The sequence below is a fragment of the Sarcophilus harrisii genome, chromosome 1, assembly GCF_902635505.1.
Source record: "Sarcophilus harrisii chromosome 1, mSarHar1.11, whole genome shotgun sequence".
Classification (NCBI taxonomy): Eukaryota; Metazoa; Chordata; class Mammalia; order Dasyuromorphia; family Dasyuridae; genus Sarcophilus; species Sarcophilus harrisii.
The window spans coordinates 50,117,884-50,140,508 of record NC_045426.1 but is presented as its reverse complement, the minus strand read 5'-3'; the positions used below and the strand labels follow the sequence as shown (position 1 = coordinate 50,140,508).

The 22,625-nt window shown below is 43.0% G+C and overlaps 1 protein-coding gene and 1 long non-coding RNA gene across 2 annotated transcripts; one reads left to right on the top strand and one right to left on the bottom strand.

Moving 5' to 3' along the window:
• Positions 1 to 5,210: 5,210 nt before the first annotated feature.
• SEC13 (SEC13 homolog, nuclear pore and COPII coat complex component) lies at positions 5,211 to 22,471 on the top strand. Its single transcript, XM_031955090.1, has 9 exons — positions 5,211 to 5,666; positions 7,913 to 7,957; positions 9,349 to 9,464; positions 12,270 to 12,421; positions 12,618 to 12,751; positions 14,409 to 14,542; positions 15,248 to 15,371; positions 16,157 to 16,303; positions 21,937 to 22,471. Exons 1-9 carry the CDS (start codon positions 5,664 to 5,666, stop codon positions 22,045 to 22,047), a joined length of 966 nt encoding a protein of 321 aa, XP_031810950.1. The 5' UTR covers positions 5,211 to 5,663; the 3' UTR covers positions 22,048 to 22,471.
• LOC116421816 lies at positions 11,803 to 21,997 on the bottom strand. Its single transcript, XR_004232353.1, has 4 exons — positions 21,908 to 21,997; positions 16,141 to 16,280; positions 15,194 to 15,382; positions 11,803 to 13,799 (listed from the first exon to the last, which is right to left on the bottom strand). It is a non-coding gene; the product is annotated as an uncharacterized LOC116421816 (long non-coding RNA).
• Positions 22,472 to 22,625: the final 154 nt, after the last annotated feature.

Sequence of the window (22,625 nt, the reverse complement as noted above, 5' to 3'; positions counted from 1 at the left end):
TTTGGTTTTGTGTTGCTGGAGTTTTTTTACTGACTTCACTTTAAAGTTTAATGTAACTTAAAAGACTTACAAGAGATTTCATATAATGTCATACAGGATTGGTCCTCTGCAGAGAAGACAACAATATGTCACTCTGCCCCAAATCTCTCCAATAATAGCCTAAAATTTTAAGGGATTGGGACCTGGTTAACACAATAATCTATTATCAGCCATTACTAGTTTATCATTAGTTAGTTCATCAGTCACTTGGCTGGGAAACTTTAGGTTTGAGAGAGGGAAAATAGGGAAGTGTTTCTAACACTGGCAGTCAGAACCCATTAGAAAGGAGAATTCTTCAGTCTATCAAACTGAGCCCAGCCCAGCTCTATACTCACATTAGCATGTTAGCTCTCTTTCTGGCCATTCTCTTTATCTTGACCCATATTATCACATTCCATCTTGAGCTTCCCTGTTTTTCTGCTCTCCTTTCACATTCCTTCTCTGCAGCTCCAAAATGAAATTTATGGAAGAAAGTTAGAATTTCAAACAGACCCATGGGAGTCATAGGCTACCTGGGGTATGAAGAAGTTTTAAAAAGAATTATGGCTGAGTCTTCCCCAAGATTGAGACAATAAATAAGGGGATAGATGCCTATCTATTCAAGGATGCTGCGGTCTCTAAGAGAGAGTCACAAACTACCAGATTTGTGCTTCCAAACATCTCACCTCCTCTTTCCCTTTCACTTGACCTAAATCAATCTTCTCACAAAATGAAAAGTCATCTGAATCTTGGTATCTTCAGATCCCAGAGTCGTAAAGAAAAGATAAAAGTCCTAGTTTTATGGAATCTCGGAAGAGGAGAATCAGAGATCTGGAAAGTAAAGATCTTCAGTCCTGCCCAGGGGAGCTATATCATCAGGTCTCATATTGGAGAAATCAATTTATCAGATTTTTGTTGCTGGTGTTCAGTTATTTCAGTAATGTTCAACCAACTCTGGGATCTTCTTGGCAAAGATACTCGAATGGTTGGTCCTTTCCTTCTCCAGCTCATTTTACAGATAAGGAAATGGAGGCAAACAAGATAAAGTGACTTGACTAGTGAGTAAGTGTCTGAAGCTGGATTTGAACTCTGGAACATGAGTCATTCTGACTCTAGGCCAGGTCTTCTACTCACTACATCACCTAGCTGCCCCATTCATCAGATTACATAGCTAAATCAAAATGTGGATCATAGATGCCTAGCTACAAGGGACCATAGAGATCATTTAATTTGACCCTCTCATTTTAAAATGAGGAAACTGAGGCCCAAAGAGTTTCAGTGACGTTGCCCTAGTTCACATGGACATTAAGTAACAGATCCAGAATTTAAAGCCAGATCATCTGACTCTAAATCTGCTGCTGTTTCTACCGTAGCACATCTAAGGTGCATCTGAATTCCTCTGGCCTAATTCTGTAAGAAACTCCACGAACAGATTTTTCATCTATAATTTTGCTGCTGACTGGACTTGCCCACTATACAAACAAGTAACCCAAGTTCCCAGGCCAGACATATACCCCATTAATCAGTGAATTAATCCATTGCCAATTGGAATTCTTTGTGATTTTGGATTGGTGAGATTCAATTCACTAGAGTCTAATCAATCCTGGCTAATGAAATCAAGTTTCTGTGACTTCAAGGCTGAGGACCATGGCACATAATGGAGCCTAGCCTGAAAGGGCCAGGATGCCTTCACTATTACTATAGTTCTTATTCTTAGCATCTCGGGCCTATTCTATTAAAGTAGAATTGTTCTTTTTTTTTTTTCTTTTTTTTTTTTTTTTTTTTTTTTTTTTTTTTTTTTTTTTTTTTTTTTTTTTTTTTTTTTTTTTGGAGGGGAAGAGGGAATAGGAAGTAGGGGACTTCTCCTCTCTCCCAGAACCTCTCTCAGAGTAGCATCTCCAATCTCAAGATCTTATATTCCTCCTTAGTCTTGTGTTCCTCTTAAGCACTTTCTCCTTCTACAGATCTGGTTCTTGTCTCAAAATCTATTCTGCTCAAAGAAGGCATAATCTCCTCTCTAGGATGCTCTTGCACTATCCCAATTCTTGCCCTAATCTTTCAGATCTTGGTCTCCTTTTTCAATCCCACCCCACCCTGAAATACATATATACATATACACATATACCGCTCTTCCTTCACTATTAACTAGAATCATCTCCTTGTCATTTCATTTTGTGGTGTAATGGCCCAGAATTTCCAATGTCCTAGGGTTTTTTTCACTTGTCAAATTTCAGGTGATTTGAGAATGCATTCGGTGGGAGATAGGGTCAGAACAGAGGGATCCAACTGAAATATTTTGAGATATTTGGAATAAATAAAAATACAATTTAACATATTTAATAATAATTTGTGGTTTCCTAAGTTAATATGCAGCCACAGATCCATTTCTATTTGAATCAGTGTGCCTTCAAAAGATACCAAGAAGCAAACAATATGGTGTTTGCCACCCGTCAACTCCAGAAGAAATGCCAGGAGCAGAACAGTTCTGTATACAACATTCGTAGATCTGACCAAGTCATGAGGGCTTATGGAAAATTATGTCAAAATCTGGTTGCTCAGAGAAGTCCATCAGTATAGTAGGTCAATGTCACAATAGCATGCTTGCCTGGGTTCTGGACGTTGGACAGTGCTCACTAATAGAGTAAAACATGCTTGCTCCCTTGCTTTTTAGCATGATGTTTTTTCAGCTCTGTTATCAAACACCTTCAATGTGAATTATAAAGGTAATCTAAGTTCAGAATTTACATTCAGCAAGCACAGAATTAAAGGGGTTGAGTACAAGTGTATTACTGCTCAGAACCTTGACTCAAGCAGACAAAAGGAAAGAGAATGTAATAGAGAAACAACTTAACAGGCGCCTTTACCACAATAATAACAAAAACAGACACATAACATACATCATCACCAATTCGGGAAACATCAATTTCTGACTCTTCAGGCGGGGGGAGCCCCAAATTATGCAGCTGATCAGAGTACACCTGAAGAGGCTAAAAATCCCAGGCAAGACCATCTCCTCCTTGGATGAAGCTCCAAAGTGTCTACCCCACTATGGGGTATATAGGCTGAGAACAAAAAAGGCACTGAGCCGAGTTTATTAGTGATATATGATCTCCTGGACAGAACAGCTTCCCAAATATGGGGGCTTCCACCAGGGAAAGTAGTTCATTCATTCCTTTAAGCCAGCTGGTTTCACTCAGGGAATTGGCCAGATTTCCAGGATGAAACACATGCTGAAGCTCAAAGGAAAGTCTTAAATCAAGCACAAAGAAAAGTAGCCTACTCTTCCTATGCCTCTCAGTGTCTTATCAAATAATTGCAAGCATGGTCTTATGTTCTCAGTATAAGGTTATGCAAAGGGACCTAAGTGACATTCATTGAGATTCCTTACAATCACAGATACTCCAAGGACATGGCCAAGACTTACTGAGATTTCTTACATGGATAAATATGGAATCAAAGTCAGCGACTGCACTGATGACAAATTCTTTGTTTGAAAAGGCTACAAGCCAAAACTAAAATGGAATGTTGGTACATGATTTTTTTGTTTGTAGATGTTTATGCATTCAATGCAGTCTCTGAAGCTGTGATGTAACAAAGTATGGATCAAATTTCTGCTGTTTATGTTAATTTTGGTCTAATATTTAACACCAAGAAAACACAGGTCCTCCATCATCCAACACCACAATATCCATATGTAGAACCATCAGTTATAGTAAATGCAGAAGTTTTGAATGCTTGAAATGCTTTGACATTTTAAATACTGTGTCAATCTACTTTCCAGAGATGTCGACATTGATAATGAGATTGACACATGCATTGCCAAGAGCTAGCTCAATGTTTGGGAGGCTCTGAAGGAAAGTGTGGGAGAGGAAAGGTATTAGACTGACTACCAAACTGAGCCATTGTATTGATCTCACTGTTGTATGCCTGTGAAACCTGGACAGTATGTCAGTGCCATGTCAGGAAACTGAATCTCTTCCATTTGTATTGTCTTAGGAAGATTCTGAAGATCACCTGGTAGGTTAAGATACCAGACACTGAGGTCCTTTTTTTTTTTTTCTGGAGAAGATTTTATTTTTTTTTACCAGTAGATGTTAAAAATATTAAAATATAAATTAGATACACAATAAGTATACATGACCAAACCGTTATTTTGCTGTACAAAAAGAATCAGACTCTGAAATATTGTACAATTAGCCTGTGAAGGAAATCAAAAATGCAGGTGGGCATAAATATAGGGATTGGGAATTCAATGTAATGGTTTTTAGTCATCTCCCAGAGTTCTTTTTCTGGGCGTAGCTGGTTCAGTTCATTACTGCTCCATTGGAAATGATCTGGTTGATCTCATTGCTGAGCATGGCCAGGTCCATCAGAACTGGTCATCATATAGTATTGTTGTTGAAGTATACAATGATCTCCTGGTCCTGCTCTGAGGTCCTTTTTCAAACTAAACTACCAAGCACTCTAACTCCATTGCAGAAAGCACAACTCCATTGGGCTGGCCACATAGCTCAAAACACCAAATGCACACTTGCCAAAAAGATTATCATATGGAGAACTCACCTAGGGCAAGCGCTCATGAGATGCTCAGAAAAAGCAATAATACAAGGACACTCTCAAGATCTCTCTTTTTTTATTTTTTTCTGGTTATACATGTACATTCGTTTGTTTGAAAATACATTCCTTTCTGAGTCATGTTGGGAGAGGAAAAATTAGAACAAAAGGGGAAAGAACAAAATGAGAAAAAAAACAGAAGAAAAAAAAAGTGGGAATAGCCCGTGTTGATTCGCATTCAGTTTTCACAGTTCTCTCTGGATGCAGGTGCATTTCCCCTTCAGAGTTTACCGGGGGCTGCCGCGGATCTCGGAACCACTGGGAAGCAGCAGGGCTTTCCTCGCTGTTCCTGCGTGCACCAAGTCCGCGGTTCTGGTTCTTTGGCTCAGCATCAGCTCCTGTAAGTCTTCCCAGGCCTTTCGGAGCCAGCGCGCTCCTCTGTCTTGCAGAACAGCTTTCGCACACTCGGCTCACTCGGCGCGGCGCGGCTCTGGCGCGCGGCGCGCCCCCGCCCGGAATCAGCTCCCGAGGAAAGCAGCAAGTCCGAGACGCTGCGCGCGCGCTCGCGGGACCTCTCTGCGCCCGACGTGCGGGAGCGCGTGCTGGGGGTCGGAGCCGCCGGTCAGGCAGACGGTACTCAGCCCTGACGCAGTGACGTCATGCGGGTCTCCGGAAGCCGAGGGAGGCGAGCCTCCCGCCCGGGATGAGCCCGTGACCGCTGAGGTTCCCTCCTCCTGGCTAATGCCGCGAGTCCGTGACCTCGGGGTTCCTTCCGGGGTCTAAGGTCTTCTTTTCTAGCTCTACTATCGCTAAGGAGAGAGACGGAAGCAAAGCACGACTCCGACCCAGCTCGCGATCAAAGTGTCTGCGCCTGCGCAGCGAAAGGGTCTCCTACTTAAGATTCCCGGAATCGTTGTGCGACGCCTCCGTTTCCCTTCCGGAAGTCTCTCCAGGTCGGACAAGCCCGGATCCGTCTCCCGGGCACTCTGACAGCGGCACCGGAAGTGACCCGTCCAGGGCGCCGTCGCCGCCGCCGCCGGGAGGAGCTGCCACGTCCGAGCCCGGGAACCGCCGCCGCCGCCGCCGCCGCCATGGTAAGATCCTGTGCTCGGCGCGCCGGGTTAGGAGAGCTCCCGGCGCGGGCCTGGGCTGGGGAGTAAGAGGCAGTGCGCGGGTCCGCGGCGCCGCTCCCCCGCAGGCCCGGGGCCGGGAGCCGCTGAGCGCCGGAGGCCGGCCGGACTGGCTCCTGAGCCCGCTGCGGTCCGGGCCCGCCCCCTGTCGGGGCGGAAGCTTCCCTGACCCCGGAGCGGACCCTCTGAATGAGGGACCGGACTCCGGCTGCTCCGGGGTCCGCGGGGCACAGACGCGGTGCGGCCGATGGAAGCCGCCGCTGTGAAAAGAAACCCCCGGACCGAGGGCTTGTGGCCCTTCTGGGGAACGAGAGAGTAAATGTGGGAACTGAAAACTAACTAAGGGGGGAGGGGGGGGCGCGGAGATTAACTCCCCCCCCCCCGAGCGAGGGCGGGGAGAAGCCGAGGCCCCCAGGGGGGTCAGTGGCGCCTGCACGGCCGGGGGCTGGCTAACTATCGGGGGCGCCTCACGACTCTGAGAACACCCTGTCCGGAGCCCGGCGGCGGCCCTGCCCAGGACCTGGGAGAAAATCATCATTGGAAACAGAGGCACCGAGCCCCGGAGGCGGCGTCGACCTGAGAGGCCCCTGCAGCGCCAGCGGTCCCAAGGGCATCGCTCGCGCCCGCCCGGCCTTGCTCCGTGGCACCTACCAAAGTCCAGCCATCGGTGGCTCCGGAAGCAGCGCCGGCCGGGCTGCCCACCCCGCCCCAGCCTCAGAGGGAAGCGCCTTGTTTCCCCTGCTTATGCCTCAAGGCTTAGGAATCAGCTCTGAACGGCCCTACCGTAACCTAAAAATGCATCGAGTCCTCCACCGGCGTCGCCATTATCTCGGCTTGCATTTTTATGCTTTAGGATTATTTCAGTTCAATCAACAAACTTCTAAGTGCCTTCTTTGTGCCGGTCCTGTTCTGAGTGATGGGGACATAAAATGAGGCAAAAGACAGACTCCGCCTTCCAAGGAGGTCCCAATCCCAAGGCGAACAGCAAGCCATGCAGGATAAATTAGAAGCGGCTGGCAGAAAGAAGGCACTCCGATTGAGAGGAGGTTGGAGAAGGCTTTCTGTAGAAGGTGGAATTTTAACTGGAACTTAAAGGAAGCTAGGGAGATCAGTAGTCAGAGCAGAGGGGGCCATTCCAGGCAAAAGAGAAAGCCTTTAGCCAAAACAACTCATTAGCAGACCAGCTATTTTATTTGCTCTGTAGTTCCCTCTTGTAAGCTTCGAGAAGTGGCCCCTGGTTCTGGTTTTTTGAAGATTGATAAAAATATATTCATTCCATTCATTTACTTGGTACTGTTATAGAATTTGCTTATATCCTACCCCTACCTTCACTGAGTCTTATATTTTTCTAGTGGATTTAAAAGTTGAAGTGGATGAAGTTAAAATATGTATCTTAAATATATGCTTTTCATAATATTTTAATATTGGTCCTACGTCAGTGCTTCCGCTATTAGTATTGATAGTCCCTTTTTAGTAATTGCTATATCCACAATATTTTGTGGTTACAGTCCTGTCCACAAGGAATTTGCAGGTTACGCTAGAATTCCATTCAGTTCAAGAAGCATTTATTAAGAACTTGCTGCGGGCCAAGCATTGTTTGAACTGAGGAAAAAAGTTGCTGCCCTCTTGAAACATAACTTTCTTTTGAAGAGGAGACCTAACATGCATATAGATGAGCAAATGTAAAACACAAATGAGGAGAATGCTTACCCTAGAAGGGTCACACACTCAGCTGTGACTCACATAAGGGGAGCTGTCACAAGCTCTATAGGAGTCAGAAAGTGCCCTTGAAATTCACAGGAGGCCATGGTCCTCTGTGGGGGTGGTCAGAAACAGAAAGCCATGGCCCTGAGCATCATGGACTGAGACATCTTGGAGTCTTCCTAATCCAGATGTGCTCTCCAGGGCACTTAGCACAGAGATAACACAATCTGTGTTAAATGCCAATGTTAAGTCAGAAATGGGATGTTAAGTAGCAGCCTCCAATAGGATTGTGGCCCTGCACTGGCAAGTGCAGGAAGTCTGATCCAGCTTGTACAGAAAGTGCTACAGAAGCTTAATGATGGAGGAAATGACCATAATTGTTGAAGTTTATGTTGAGAACATTTTGAAAGGGCATGGGACCATTAAATGGAAATATTGGATCTGATTTCTGAGGAGGTTGCTTCTAATTGCCATTATTAATTTTTAATGTCATCTTTGGTTTTTAGGTGTCAGTCATTAACACGGTGGATACCTCCCATGAGGACATGATTGTGAGTGTTATATTTAACAGTTACTGAAACAAATCAAAAACTGACTTTCTTGTGGGATAGCACTTTTTTTTTAATTGTGCAGTTTTGATGTGTTAGTTTATGAATCAAAATGGGGGAGGAGGGAGTTGTTTTTGTTTTTGTTTTTTGGAGAATTTGCCAAACTCTGGTGCTTCACCATTAGAAGGCTGTAGCCTTTCTTAGAGTAACAAATCCTCTTCAGAAATGTTCCCATTGTTTGACAGGCTGTTGTCAGTATAGAGTAGGAGGTCTTAACTGTTAAGTGTCATGATCCCTCTTGGCCTCTGTCTGATAAAGAAGCCTAGGGACCTCTTCTCAAAATAATGCTTTTAAATGCATAAAAGAAACTATGAAAAATTACAAAGAAAACCAGTGACTTTGAATTACAGTTGAACTGTATATAGAGGTTAAGAACTGGTATAGAGACAGTTACTTTCCATCCCAATGTTCAGCAATTTGTCTGTTAGACCACACAGTAATTGGCAGTTGTTTTTCTTTTTCCAAACCTTCACTGAAAGTGTTTCACGACCTCCCTTGTTTTGTTGGCTAACTGTGATGCCATGTATTCAGGGTCTGTGAAAGCTATAAAGCAATTTTCAGAAAGGAGAAACTATAGCCCAGTGACTTAGAATCCAGATTTGGCTAGAACCTGGGAGAAATAAGAGATTGGACCTTGATTTTTTAAAGAGGAATTGGGATACTTCCTAAGGTCCAACTATACTAAATAGCTGGGGCAGAATATTAGCATGAAATAAATAAGCTCAATTAGTCTAAAAAAATCTAGTTATTACAAGCAGCAGAGAGTTAGTTGAAATCAACAGCACAGCAGCAGCATATATATACACACACACACACACACACACACACACATATAGTAATGTGTCTGAAACATTCTGTAAGATAGGAACACCAAAGGTATTTGGGTGTTTTAAGAGGATAGGAAGGAATGAGAGCTGTTCTAGCCTGCTTTTCAGATTCATGAACTTTTTATTAAACATTCTGAATGTATGTCCTCTGTATAAGACAGGATCTCTGCCCTCCAAGAGCTTTCTTGTGGTAGGGTCAGGATACACACCAGGAAAATGCAACTATGTATTCAATTGTCAAGGTATAAAGGGACTTTTAAGTATTTAATCTTAGCTGTATCTTTAACTTTGTCACTGAAGGAAGAATGTTTTTTATTGGAGAACAAGTTTATAATTTTCATGTAGTATAAACTGACTTCCTTTCTTGATTTCTCTGGGACTGAGTTGGTTTGAGTAATGTTTTGGGGTTTGGTTTGGTTTTGTTTTTTCAATTAAAATCTCTGTTTAGTAATCATGGATAAACTCACGGAGTCTACATATCTTCTCATTTCTCTGTTCTCTATTCAGCATGATGCCCAGATGGACTATTATGGCACCCGCTTGGCCACCTGCTCATCAGATAGATCTGTCAAAATCTTTGATGTACGGAATGGGGGTCAGATTCTCATTGCTGACCTGAGAGGGTGAGTGTATCCATTGAGAAAATTTGAGGATGGGGGTAGGAAGGGGAAGAGACAAGATTTTGTTGCTCAGATCTTATACAGTAGACTTTAGAAAATGAAATAATAGTCCAAGCTTTATCAGAATCTAATGAGTTTATCAGAGAGAATGGAGAGGAGGTCATCATCCTATAGAGCTTATCTGCCTTTAAAAGCCTTGTTTATCCAAAGTGATTTCCAGCATTATCTGAAAATCTTTAAAAGAAATGGCATCATTAGAATGATATCTGTGATCCCATCCTCTGATTCATAAAGCAGGAGTTAGTCATTTGGGGAAAATAAGGCACAGTGAAGATGGATAATGTGCCTTCAGACAGTCGAGGAGGGTTCTTGATTTCCTGAATTTGTAACTGAAGTGCTAAGTTCATGACTTTTTTAAAAAATACAAGCAAAATAAAGAATTATCACTGATTGCTAGTAGCAGATCTTGTATTTTCTACTGTTCTTTACAATGAATTGGTATTTATGCCTGTGTTTAGAAAAGAGTCAACAGTAATTCTTCCGTATTCAGTCCAGCACTAGTAGGCACATCGGTGGTAGTAGAAATCAACCTACTCATAATTTAACTATCAGTTGTTTATTTTTTGTGGCTTAGGTTAAGCTATTAGCCTAATAAACAAAAGGGAGAACAGCTGCCTGGGATTTGAAACTTCCAGTAAGGGAGGGAATAGAGACTGATGATGTTGGGGTTAGCTTCACTTTGGGCCCAAGCAGTGGAGCCCATGAGTCATCATGACAATTCACTTCGCCAGATGGGCACTGGGGGTACAATGGCAAAAATGAAACAGTCTCTGCCCCCGAGGGCTTCAGTTACAATATGTAAACTGATAAGTAAAGACAAGATTGAAGCAGGAGAAAGGGTTGGGGAAGGCTTCACAAAGAAGATGGTTCTCTTCTGGGATAAGGCTTGAAGAAAAGAGCAGATTCTGAGGGGCAGAAATTAGAGCAAATTGTATTCAAACCTCAGAGAGAGATATAAAGACATGGATGGCATGGAAACAGAATATAATGGCAAATTCAGGGAACAGAAAGTAATCCAGGAACATCCATCCTATGGAGAGGTGTGATCTGGAAAAAAGGCTTCCAGTCTTTAGGAGCCAGATTGTGGAAGGCCTTAAATGCCAGGGTGAGGAGTTTATGTTTTATCCAAGAGACAACAAAGCCACTGAAGATTTGTGAATAAGTGAGTAGCATGGTCATTGGGAATATGGTTTTACTAATTGTGTAGAATGATATGGGAAGGAGAAAGGCTGAAAACAGATACTAGTCGGGAGATTGTTATATTATAGGCCAAGTAAGAAGTGATGAGAGCTTTAGTAGGGTGGAGAGAAGGGGATAGATAGAAGTATGGAAGAAAGTGAAAAAGATCTGGCAACCAATTAGGTATGTAGGGAGAGTGGATGGTACAAATTATAAACCTGGGATCCTCTACTGGGAAGCAAGAAACAATCTCACTAAGCCCACTTTGAGGTATTCTCTTTATCTCCCTTTATAGTGACTTCCTTCTACTGGCTCCACTCTCCCTATTCTAGCTAACTCTGATGAGTCTAACCTGTCAGACAATGGTTTCCTTTTTTCTGGTTAATTGTGGGGGAAACTGTCTTTTTTCTTTCTAACTATATGCTCTCCCAGTTCTTTTTCTCATATTTACCATTCTCTGCGTCTGTTGTATCCTTTCATTTTGTCTAACCCCTTCCCTGAATAAATCTACCTTTTGCCAAAACAAAACAATAAAAAACCCAACAGTTTCAACTTTACCCCATACTACCTGTGTGAGATCTTGAACAAGTCAGTATATCTTTGGGCTTCTGTATTTGCATTTGTAAATTAAAGGGGATGGACTAGATCAGTTCCTAGCTTCTTTTAAGCAGATATATCAAATCATAGATTGAGAACTTTAAGGAACTTTAAAGATCATCTAAATCAAACCTCCTCCTGATGAGGAAAACTGAGGTCAAAAAAAGGATCCAGGGCCTCTGATTCTCAGTCCCTGGCTCTTTGTCCTTTACTACAGTACCTCAAACCCCATTTATAACTTTAAAAGATGTTACACTCCTTATATGATAGTTATATTGTTAGCATTCGGTGAGGCTTCTCTTAATTTGGTAATATTTTAAAATAAATTCATTTTTTAACAATGATAATGGCATCTACATAAATTTGAAAAACTCATCCATATTATTTGTTAGAGCTAAGAACAGATAACACTCAATTCACACCTGTATCCATAGGACAGAAACCACAAACAAAATTATCTCTAGGGTCCCTCCTGGCTCCAAAATGCAATGATACTACAAAGCACTAGAAATTGGGGGAAAGCCATTGTTTCTATCATTATATGAATAATTTTGTTCTTAACCAGTAATAGAACTATAGAATAGAGTTAGAAGGGACCTTTAAAATTTATTATAATCCACTCCCACTCACTTGCTTTTGTTAGATTAGGGAATTAAGTCTCCCAAGAGCAGAAAAGCTTCCTTAGGGTCATAGAGGTAATAAATAATAGGGCAGGATTCCTGGTGGTACAATGGAAAGAATACTGGCTGAATTCAGGATGGCTGCCCCGTCTTGGGGATCTTGGATGAGGAGATGCATGACCCTCATTGGGCCTCCGTGGCCTTTCCAGCCATGAAGCTGTGGTCCCAGTCCATTCTATTGTGCCCTTCAAGAAGCCATTGTCAAATCTGCCCATTTGTGAATCCAGAATTTTATGGGACAGATCCCCAAACCCTGTTTTGGTGATGTATAAATTTTGGACTTTTCTCCTAGTCACGAAGGCCCCGTGTGGCAAGTGGCCTGGGCTCATCCTATGTATGGAAACATCTTAGCCTCCTGCTCCTATGACCGGAAAGTCATCATCTGGAAAGAAGAAAATGGCACATGGGAGAAAACATACGAATACACAGGACACGACTCTTCAGGTGGGGGGGGAGGCAGGTAACTGCCGAGAAGTGAGTGGTGCTGTGGTCCCAGACGTCCAGGGCCAGGCTCTCTCTCCTGTCTCACTCTCAGTGCTTCCCGAGGGCTGGCCTTTAGTTACTTTCTCTGGCATGTCCCTTGGTTAACTCTCCTTCCTGGGATGCTATTTGTCCCTCACTGTCGCTGTCTCTATAACAGTGAACTCTGTGTGCTGGGCCCCCCACGACTACGGGCTCCTCCTGGCCTGCGGCAGCTCCGACGGAGCCATTTCCCTGCTGAGCTACAGCGGCGAGGGACAGTGGGAAGTGAAGAAGATCAACAACGCCCACACCGTAAGTGCTGGAGTTACAGGCAGTGTGCACGTGGGTCCGCTCCAGAGTAGCAGGGGGCAACCACGGCCCCAGCTCAGGGGAAAGAGGTTTCCTTTTCTCTCACCAAGGTTATCCAGGAGACTGAGGGCCTCCGGTGCCAGCATGATAGAGAATTGTCATTCTCTCATGCCAGTAATTGGGGCCTGGTGCCCATCAGCCTGGCTAGCATGTGGTGCCAGTCTTATAAGCAGTGACTCACAAGTGGCCTAGCAGGGAGTTTGGCGTCAGCTGCTTACCACAGGGCCGCTCTGAAGCAGTGCCACAGGCTGGCAACCTTGTGCTGCACTGAAGTGTGCCACTGGCATTTCCCTCTACTCCAGAGCACTAAACCTAAAACACCGGAGTATTGTTTTTTCTTTTTAAATGTTTTAATGCTTTTTTATGTACCACTGTTCACTGCATTATTCTTCTCCCCAGCCTTTATTGAACTTTACCTTTTACATTTGAGAAAGACAAATCCACACATTGACCACATCTGAACATTTTTCCTCATTCTGTACACATGGTCACCCTTTTTTCATAGAGAAGTAGGAAGAATGATGCTTCACCAAAAGTCTTCTGAAGTCCCAATAGTTCACTGCATTGATCAGAGTTTTGAAATCAGAAGAGGTGCCATAACTGTTTCTGTATATACAAGACTTCTCCCTCTGTCTTTGACTTAACAGGAATAGAGCATGGTCCTGGTAAGAAAGTGCCAATACACTTTAGTATGTACACTTGAATCTTTTAGTGTTGTTCCAAATTTTTTTTCCATAATGATTAGACCAGTTTATAGAGTTGCCTGTTTTCCTACAGCCCCACCAGTACTTCCCATTTTGATCTTGTCATTTTTGTCAATCACATAGCAGGGAAGTGAAGCTTCAGAAGTGTTCTTATTTGCATTTCTCTTAAAATTGTTGATTTGATACAATCTTTTATGCTGTTGTTGAGAGCTTATCTTTGGAAAACTGCCTGTTCGGGGCCTTTGAATACTGTCCAAGAAGCAACAGGTCACAAACCCTAGTGAAAACTAAAGGGAATAGAATGTGTCAAGCTCAGATTTTCATTACTCCAAATTCAGCTAACAAAAGCTTAGTTGAAATCTTAAAGCACGTGGCTGAAACCTTGGTTTCTTTGCAGATTCCTAAATCCATTTCAAACCTTGCCCTTATGTAAAAGCCCTGAGGGTCTTGTTACCAGGGGAGGACTATGAGTCCATTTAGAAAATTCTAAAGAACCTGGGATAATTTCTCTCCTTAGACTCTCTATGCACTTCGATTAGAGTCCCTACCTTAACTCAAGATTTATAGGAAGCTTTTCCTGAGCTCCACAGTTGTGCTCTCCTTCAACCAGTCATGTCTACACTAGTCTGTTTATGTGTACCTGGGCATGAGGACCGTTTTTGTCTTTATATCTACCACATCCACCAGAATGCCTTGCACATAATAGGCACTAAATAAATACTCTGTTGAGTTAGATCCTGTCAGATTATCTCATGAAATTGGTTTCTGGAATTTAAGGAAAGTGTGTTCTGAATCTTCCTCAAAGAGTAGCTAATCTTTCCTTGCAAGTGAACGTATCCTATTGATTTGTGGGGTAGAAAACCAAGTAGAAACGTCTTGCTTTCCTCTCTGCTCAGATTGGCTGCAATGCCGTGAGCTGGGCTCCTGCTGTCATACCTGGGAGTCTGGTAGACCAGCCGTCTGGGCAGAAGCCAAACTACATCAAGAAGTTTGCCTCGGGAGGCTGTGACAACCTGGTCAAACTATGGAAGTAGGTGGGCCCTCTGGGGAACTTGAGGTCTTTGGTGTATCTTAAAGACAGAGTCCTTGCTGCTCCCCCAGACACCAGCTAGTATAGCCAACTCACTTTAAATAAGATTTGCTTCTTTGCTTCCTTATTATGTCTCAAATATTTTCCTTTAAAACCCTTACTGTGTCAGAGGATTCTGAAATGAATCTATCTTCATAATCTTAAGACATTTGGTAATATTTACTTAATCACTAGGTAAATTTCAACAGATTGAGAGGAGGAAATCAAAATAATTATAATAGAATCTGTATACTTCTTTAAGAATTGCAGAGTGTTTTATGTATGTTAGCTCATTTGATCTTCATAACCACCCTAGAAGATAGAGATATCCTTAGTGCTTCCATTTTACATATGACAAAACTGAGGCAGACAGAGGTGAAATGATTGACCTAGAGTCACACAGCTATTCAGTATTGGAGGCAAATTTTGAACTCATGTCTCTGTGATATACAGAGCCAGTGTTCTCATATACTATACTACCTTAATATTCAAAAGAATAAAGCGCTTGCTATCCCCCAAGTGACTGTTCAGAATTCAACTCAAAAAAACAGTAGGTTTGAGGAGAATTCCCATTATCCCAATAGTCCAGTTCTAAGAAGCATCATTGATCACCTGGAAAAAAGCAGGCCATGAGCTGCTTTACTCCCTCTCCTGTTTTCGCTTTAGGGAGGAGGAGGATGGTCAGTGGAAGGAGGATCAGAAGCTGGAAGCTCACAGCGACTGGGTCCGAGATGTAGCCTGGGCCCCCTCCATTGGCCTGCCGACGAGCACCATCGCCAGCTGCTCCCAGGTGAGCTCCTGCTGTATGAAGCAGAAAGGTAGTAGTCAGTGCCATTCAAGACACGTGACCATTTCCCTCCAGAACCTAGAATACATGTGGTGTTTCTTCTTTGTGTCATTTCTCTTTTTGTCCTAGTTTATGACAAAATACTGGTCTTGTTTTTGTCTTTGTATCCTTGGTGAATGCCCAGTGTACATAGTAAATGCTTAATAAAGCTTGTTGTTCTAGACAGTTAAACTCAAATCACCTGGGAAAATTCTTTTGAAAGAATTCTCATAAAGAGTAAAAAGGATTTAATAGATAAGCGGGGGAAGTAAATTTGTCTAATTCGGTTTGTATAAACTTAAAGGAAACAGAATGGGCCGAGGAAAACTGGAGTCAGCTAGAACAAAGGAAAAATAGGAGAAGCTCTTGTAGCCCTGTCTGAAGGGAAGCTTTCTTTGGGGCAGTGGAGGGAAGTTGGACCTGGCGCCTAAAGGCAAAAAAGTCTTAATTTGGCAGGGGCTGGATACTTTGAGAGGTGAGCTAAGCTTGAAAACTTACCCATTTTTATTATGTGAAACTGGTTTTGGCTGTCAGCATAAAAGGTGTTGTTGTTTTTTTGTTTTGTTTTGTTTTGTTTGTTTCCTGTCCTTTAAAATTTAAGTTCCTGAGGGAAGTGAGTAATAGCCCCAGTGAAAGCCTGGGCCTGCCTGTCCCACTATGAGGGGGGGGTGCTACAGACATCCAGCACAGGCCACCTCAAGTTCCCCGCCATCCACGGAGCCCCAAAGCTAACCTGCACTTTTCTCCAGGATGGTCGTGTGTTCATCTGGACCTGCGATGATGCCTCTGGAAATACGTGGTCTCCCAGATTACTGCACAAGTTCAATGACGTTGTGTGGCACGTGAGCTGGTCGATCACAGCCAACATCCTGGCTGTTTCAGGAGGAGACAACAAAGTGAGTGCTCTCTTTATTTGAAACCCTGCAGCTCTTGCATTGAGAAGCCTCTCAATTGGGATAAGGAGAAATCAGTGATTCTTTTAAGAAAGAAATTACTGCTGCCTTTTGTTTTTATATTAGTCATTTCATTCTTAAAAACACACACACATTTGTGTGATACAGAAAAACAGGGAAGCAGAACCCACTGATATGGGTAAAGATACATATACAAATACATATATATATCATGTAATATGCAACATTCTGCACCCGGGGACCTCTCCTGCCCACACCCACCCCCATGGAAGCAGAGAGGGAAATTTCTTTCTCTCTTTTCTAGGTCCAAGATTGGACATTACAGCTACCCAGAGTTTGGCTTCATTTGAGTGTTGTCACAGTGTATGTTGTGCTTCCTTTTCTGCCTCCCTTCATTCCGTCTCAGTTCATACAAGTCTTCCATCCCATGGTTCTCTGAATTCTGCATATTGGCCATTTCTTATGGCACAATATTCCGTCATGCTCTTTACAGTTAAGACATGAAGTCAGCAGGGCCCACTTTGTTTCTAGCTTTTTGCTGCCACAAAAATCCTGCCACTGTGAATATTTTTTATATGAGGCCTTTCTGTCTTTGACCTTGAAGAATATGCACAGCTGTGGGATCTCAAGATTTAAAAAGTTTGCCCAGTTAAAAGACGTTCTTGCTTATCTTACCAAGGCCACAACTCCTTTAATGACGCGTTTTGTAGTTATCTGCCTTCCTGTAGTCCCTCTCATCATCATAGATGATGGAAACCCATCGGTTTTCCTCTTGTGGAGCTGATTTGTGTTTAGAAAAGACTTTGAATTGACAAAAACCTAAATGGAAATTAATGTCTCCTTCCTCCAAGGCTGGAGGATCTAGATTCGACCACGAGAGGGCAGCATTGGTCTTCAGTCCAGATGTGGCTTCCTGATTCTGTCTTGTTTGTCCTTCATTCTCCCAGAGGACCAGGACATCAGGGAGGGCTGCCATGACGTGCTGGGAACTGAATTCAAGAGAGGGAGGGCTGGGCAAGGTTTCCTGCCTCACCTTCCCCCTCTGGGTCAGATACAGATCAGGAGGCCAGAGATGGCTCAGGATATAGTGGGAGATCTCGGCCTTTTTAAGCTGAGATCTTCAATTCAGTTGGTCTGAGGAAATGCCCGTTATTTTATCTAGAGCCATCAAGGAGGGTGCGGATGACCAGTGTTCTTAAACAAGACAGTGATTTTTTCAACTCAGTTTTGAGGGAAAAAAGAAACTACCAAAGGGATGGGGGAGAGGAGGACTAACACGGAGAAGGCAAATTTTTAACTTTATTAAAGCCTTAATTGTGCATATCCTCTGTATCCAAGATGACAAACACCGAAGTATTACTATACATGCAACATATAAGTGCTTCCTGCTCATTGAGCTCACGTTCTTATCAAGAAGCCATGCCATGCGTACATGAGGCAATTAGAGATTAATACCAGACAGACTGTGACTTGGTGCTAGCATGTGCTAGCATCTTCTTCTCTGGTCAGAGTAGTGTGGTACCTGCAGACCAGAAAAATTGGGGCAGGCTCTGCAGAAGAAGTAGGTCTTCAGCTGGGCCAAACCTCAGATGTCTGTTACTGAAACCAGCATGGAAACGTTCATTTAAAAAACCAAATGATCTTCTAAATAACTTTTAGTGGAAAAAAGTTATTTTTAAGATCTGCCATCTTTAAGCCCTTGTCCTCCTGGACCTCTGTAGCACTTGACACTGTTGACCACTCCCTCCTCTGAATGGTTTCTACCCGGAGCTTTATAAAAACTACTTTCCTGCCTCTGTGGTTTCTTTTTTTACACTGGCTCCTTAACTTCCCAGCCCCGAATTCAAGGTCTCCACACTCTGTCTTTGGCCTCTTCTGCTCCTTCCATTCTCCTGGTGTGGCCCACAGCCTTGTCCCCTTCTTCCTCTCTCCTCACGCCCCAGCCTGGCTCGTGTTGGTACTCCTGGCAGTCCCATCAGCTCTCATGCACAGCAGGTGGTCCTACTCCCAGGCAGCTCTGGCTTCTCTCCTGAGCTCACACTGTCCCTCTCTACCACAAGGATCCAGACTCCTCACCTCTGCTTTTTTGTTTCGGTCAACACTGGTCGCTTGTGGTCAGATCCTGGTTGCTGCCAGACTATCCCTCTCTTGGATTGGTCTCTCCTGGAGATTGCCACTTCTCCCTGATAATGTACCAGTCATTCTCTCTCCTTCCCTGCCCTCTACTTCCCAAGACAGGCTTATGGCACCATGACCCTGAACGAGGGCCTCCCTGGCTCCCTTTTCTCCCTGGTTCCAGGCCACCTTTCACCCAAATGGACAGACTTTCTTTTATCTGTGGAGAGCCCTTGCAGGTCATTTCTTGAAGTCACGTGAACATTTATTAAGCATCTCTTTATACCAGATACAAGTGCAGGATTATTGAGCAGGAGCACATACACTCCAAATTTCAGAAAGACATTATTGTGAAACATTATTTTCTTAGTTCTGCTTCCTTCCTTCCTTGTATGTGTTTTGAGCATGTCCTTGATTAAATTCAACAAGTATTTTATCAAGTGCTACTGTGTTTGCATTGCTTTCAGCTAGGGATAGGGACAAAAAGCTGACAGTCCTTGTGGGAGTGAGGGGCAGGAGAAGCAGGATTTATCCAGGTGACTAAATCCAGAATCTTAAAAGTCCTTTTAGAAGAAAGAGCACATTAACAAATGGAAAAAGCAGGAAAGACCTTCAGGAGGTGGTAACACTTAAACTGAGCTTTGAAAAGAGCTGGGGCTCACAAAGGTACCAGGGAGGAAAGAGGAAGAGACTTGAACCAAAAACATGGAGAATAGCAAATGATCAGCCCAACTGGACCATGGGGTGAGTTGGGGAGAAATGTGGGCCTAATGCAGAAGGTTGGAGCCACACTACAGAGGACTTTAAATGCCCCACGGGAGAGTTCATCTCATGTCCAACAGACAAGATAGAGCCACTAGAGCTTTCTTCCTCAGGGGTGATATGGCCAGACTGGGGCTTCACAGCTATGGAAGATAAATTGGAGAGAATCATAGCAATAATCCAGGGCTTGAACTAGCAGGTGGCTGGAGAGGCTTGTAAGCTCAGTAAAACAGAGTGATGGCAGGACCCATAAGGAGAAAGGTACAAGTTAGATTCCAAAAGTCTTTTTGGAATCAAACAAGATACACATATGTGAAACATTAAATAACAGGAGTTCAGTAGCACTATAATAACAGACTCATTTATCTGGAAAGGGGGGAAGTATCAGTCAGTATCAAGGACCCATAAACTTTTTTCAATATTTTGATAATTTATTTCAATATAGTTGGTTTCTGTATATTTTTAGGAATTTTAAAACATTCTGACAGAAAGGTCTATGACACAGGTTCAGAACCCCTGGACTTGATGGTGGTAAAGTTCCTGTCTGAGCCTTTCATTCTCTACCTCAGAGAGCTCACAAAGCATTCTATGATATGCTAAATAAATTATTTTAGTGGTCATCTCTTTTTAACACCATTTACTTGCCTAGTGATCCATCTCATAGACGCAAAACATCCTAGTCTGAAGACTGAACAAACTTTCCATCAGAAAAATGATCCAAAAAAAAATACTTTGAACTCATAACAGGGAAAAATCATTAAAGTTAGAATTAGTCAGAAAAAAAACTTAATGAGAAGATTAGAAACGGAATTTTTCCATTCCTAGCTGCCATTGCAGCATAAACTTATCTTGTGGAAGCAGATGTCAAATACCGGTTTGCTCTTTCCGGATTAAAATGCAGTTGAGAAATATTTAACATATTAAATATGGGTAAAATACATTGTTAATAAATGACTTCCTGGTTCAGTCTACAGTCCACAGGGATCCTTCTTATGGTTTCCTGGGCCCCTGTTTCTCTTATAGTTTGACACTGCTATTTTAGGTCACTTCCTTTCTACCAAATAGAAAAAAAGGAACAAAAACCTTAGATTGCATTTCTTTTAAAGTAAGTTTCTTTATTTTAAAAGATTCATGACTTTGTCGTCTTCACTTCGTTCACCAAATGGATCCCCATCCCTGAATTCATACTTTGTTCTATATAGTGCTTGGTACCATTTGCCCAGAAAATCTTCCACCAAGAACAAACCAGGGCTAGAGGCAATCTCGTGGTCCTTGCCAATCCCACGTGACTGTGGACTGACACTGGCACATCCTCAAATTCACACTCGCTGTACATTTCTCCATTGTCCTTGATGTTACTTAAAATTTCAGTTATTTTTAAATCATATATTTCATAGAAGGGGAAACTTGCTGACAATTAAAACTATAGGAAAATGGAGTGGCCTGCCTGGTGAAGGGGCCTGGAGAACTGCAGGATGGGCCATGGATTCAGGGCCTTTCTCCCCTGGAAATTACACATGGCTGTGATTCTCCAGTTTGTAGTCAGACAGTGTTACTAAAAGCATGGACAAACAGGCTCTTGCAGTGGTGAGCTGTTTGTCATTGAGTATGATATCATTTTCCAAATCCAGTCTCTCCCTGTGGTCCCTATGCAACTCATTATGCGTCCAAAATCCTTCTCTGGGCCTGGATTGCCCAGAGCCCTGAGGGGTGATAGGACGTGCCTTGTGCTCCTGCATCCTGTGTGGGACCAAAAAGGGACATGGACCGGGTCTTCCTGCTCTCTGCACTCCTGTGCTCTCTGCCCAGTCTCCTCTTCATTTAAAGGAAGCAGATGTCCCAAAGTGCCAGGAGAAGCAGCAGGGTTTAGATGAGGCAGAGTCTCCACCCTTCGGTAGCTTACAGTCTTGGTCAGTCCCCTACCTCACAGGGTTATGGGAAGAATCAAATGGGATGACGTGTATAATGCAGGGAAGGGAAGGGATTAAGCCTTTACATTTCATCTGCTCTGTGCCAGACACTGGGCTAAGTCCTTTACAAATACTTCTTCCCAACAGCCTTGTGGGGTAAGTGCTATTTTGATCTCCACATTATAGGTGGGAAAATTGAGGCAGAAGGATTTAGTGACTTGCCCAAGATCACACAGCTAATGAGTATCTGAGGCTGAATTTGAACTCGAGGCATCCTGACTCCAGGCCAGTACTCTAGCTGTCGTGTCATTGTCCTTTATCAGAGCACTTTATAAACTTTAAAAGTACTATGTGTCAGCTATTATTTATATTACACATTTATCTAATAGATGTTTTATATATATTTTTAAGCAATATGCATTTGTTTATCCTGTCCATTGTGGATAGTTAAACCAGTATCTTTCAAAGTGTTCTGTATTTCATTGAAGCAACTTTGTGCATCACCTGTAAGTTATCATACTGCCATTAGGAAAGTCCTCTTTAATGTCCTGCCCAGCTCATTATCACCTGAAACTTTCACCTGGAAGATCTAGCCCCTCCCCCTCTCACAAGAGACTTCCATGACATACAAGTGGAGCACAGCAGCCCTGAACAGAACCATTTCTGTGCTTAATTCCCTTGTGGCCTTTGTAGAATTTTGAGATACACCTTGTCTGAAGAGAACCTTCAAGGGTGCATTTTGTTCTGAGTCAAATACACTTTTACAAGTGGGGTTTGTTTGTTTATTTGAACCACTTACCTTATGATGATGAAGGCTTTTGCTTTCAGGTTACTCTGTGGAAGGAATCGGTTGATGGACAGTGGATGTGTATCAGTGATGTCAACAAAGGCCAAGGTTCGGTGTCTTCCATCACAGAGGGCCAGCAAAATGAGCAGTGACCGAGGCGGTGCCGGCAGCGCAGACAGCAAGGAATCAGCCAGCCGTGGCGCCGGAAGGCAGCTATCCACAGCCATGACCTCTGGATCTGCTACATCACGGGTCAGCTGATGCACAGGCTCCCCCAAACTGGGAAAGGAAATGAGATGATTCTAAATTCAATAAGATCACGTGTTTCTACAAATAGATACAACCACAGTATTGATCATTTGCCTTAAAATGATTTGATATGGTCTCTAAGTTGACTTGACTGGTTCAGAGAGCTTATTGTTTAAGAGAAATTATTACGAATGGTCTTCAAAGTAGTTCATTTAAAAAAATTTTTTTATCAGCTACTTTTGTGTACCCCTAGAATTTGGGGTTTGTGTTGGGAGGTGGGGTTGTTTTCAAAATAACTAAATAAAGTCAATAATTCCCTTTTTTTGATTATCGGTTTAGATTTTACAAAGGACTTTCACATCTGCCACCTTTTTGGGTCCTCAAAACCCTGAGATATGAGGGATTCTCATTTTCATTTTTAGAGGTGAAGAAATTGGAGCTTAGGAAGATAAAGTGCTTTGCCCATGTTCTCACACTAAGG

Coding starts and splice junctions, on each gene's coding strand:
- SEC13 (XM_031955090.1), top strand. Junction 14,543..15,247: donor AACCTGGTCAAACTATGGAA/GTAGGTGGGCCC, acceptor TTTTCGCTTTAG/GGAGGAGGAGGATGGTCAGT. Junction 16,304..21,936: donor TTTCAGGAGGAGACAACAAA/GTGAGTGCTCTC, acceptor TTTTGCTTTCAG/GTTACTCTGTGGAAGGAATC.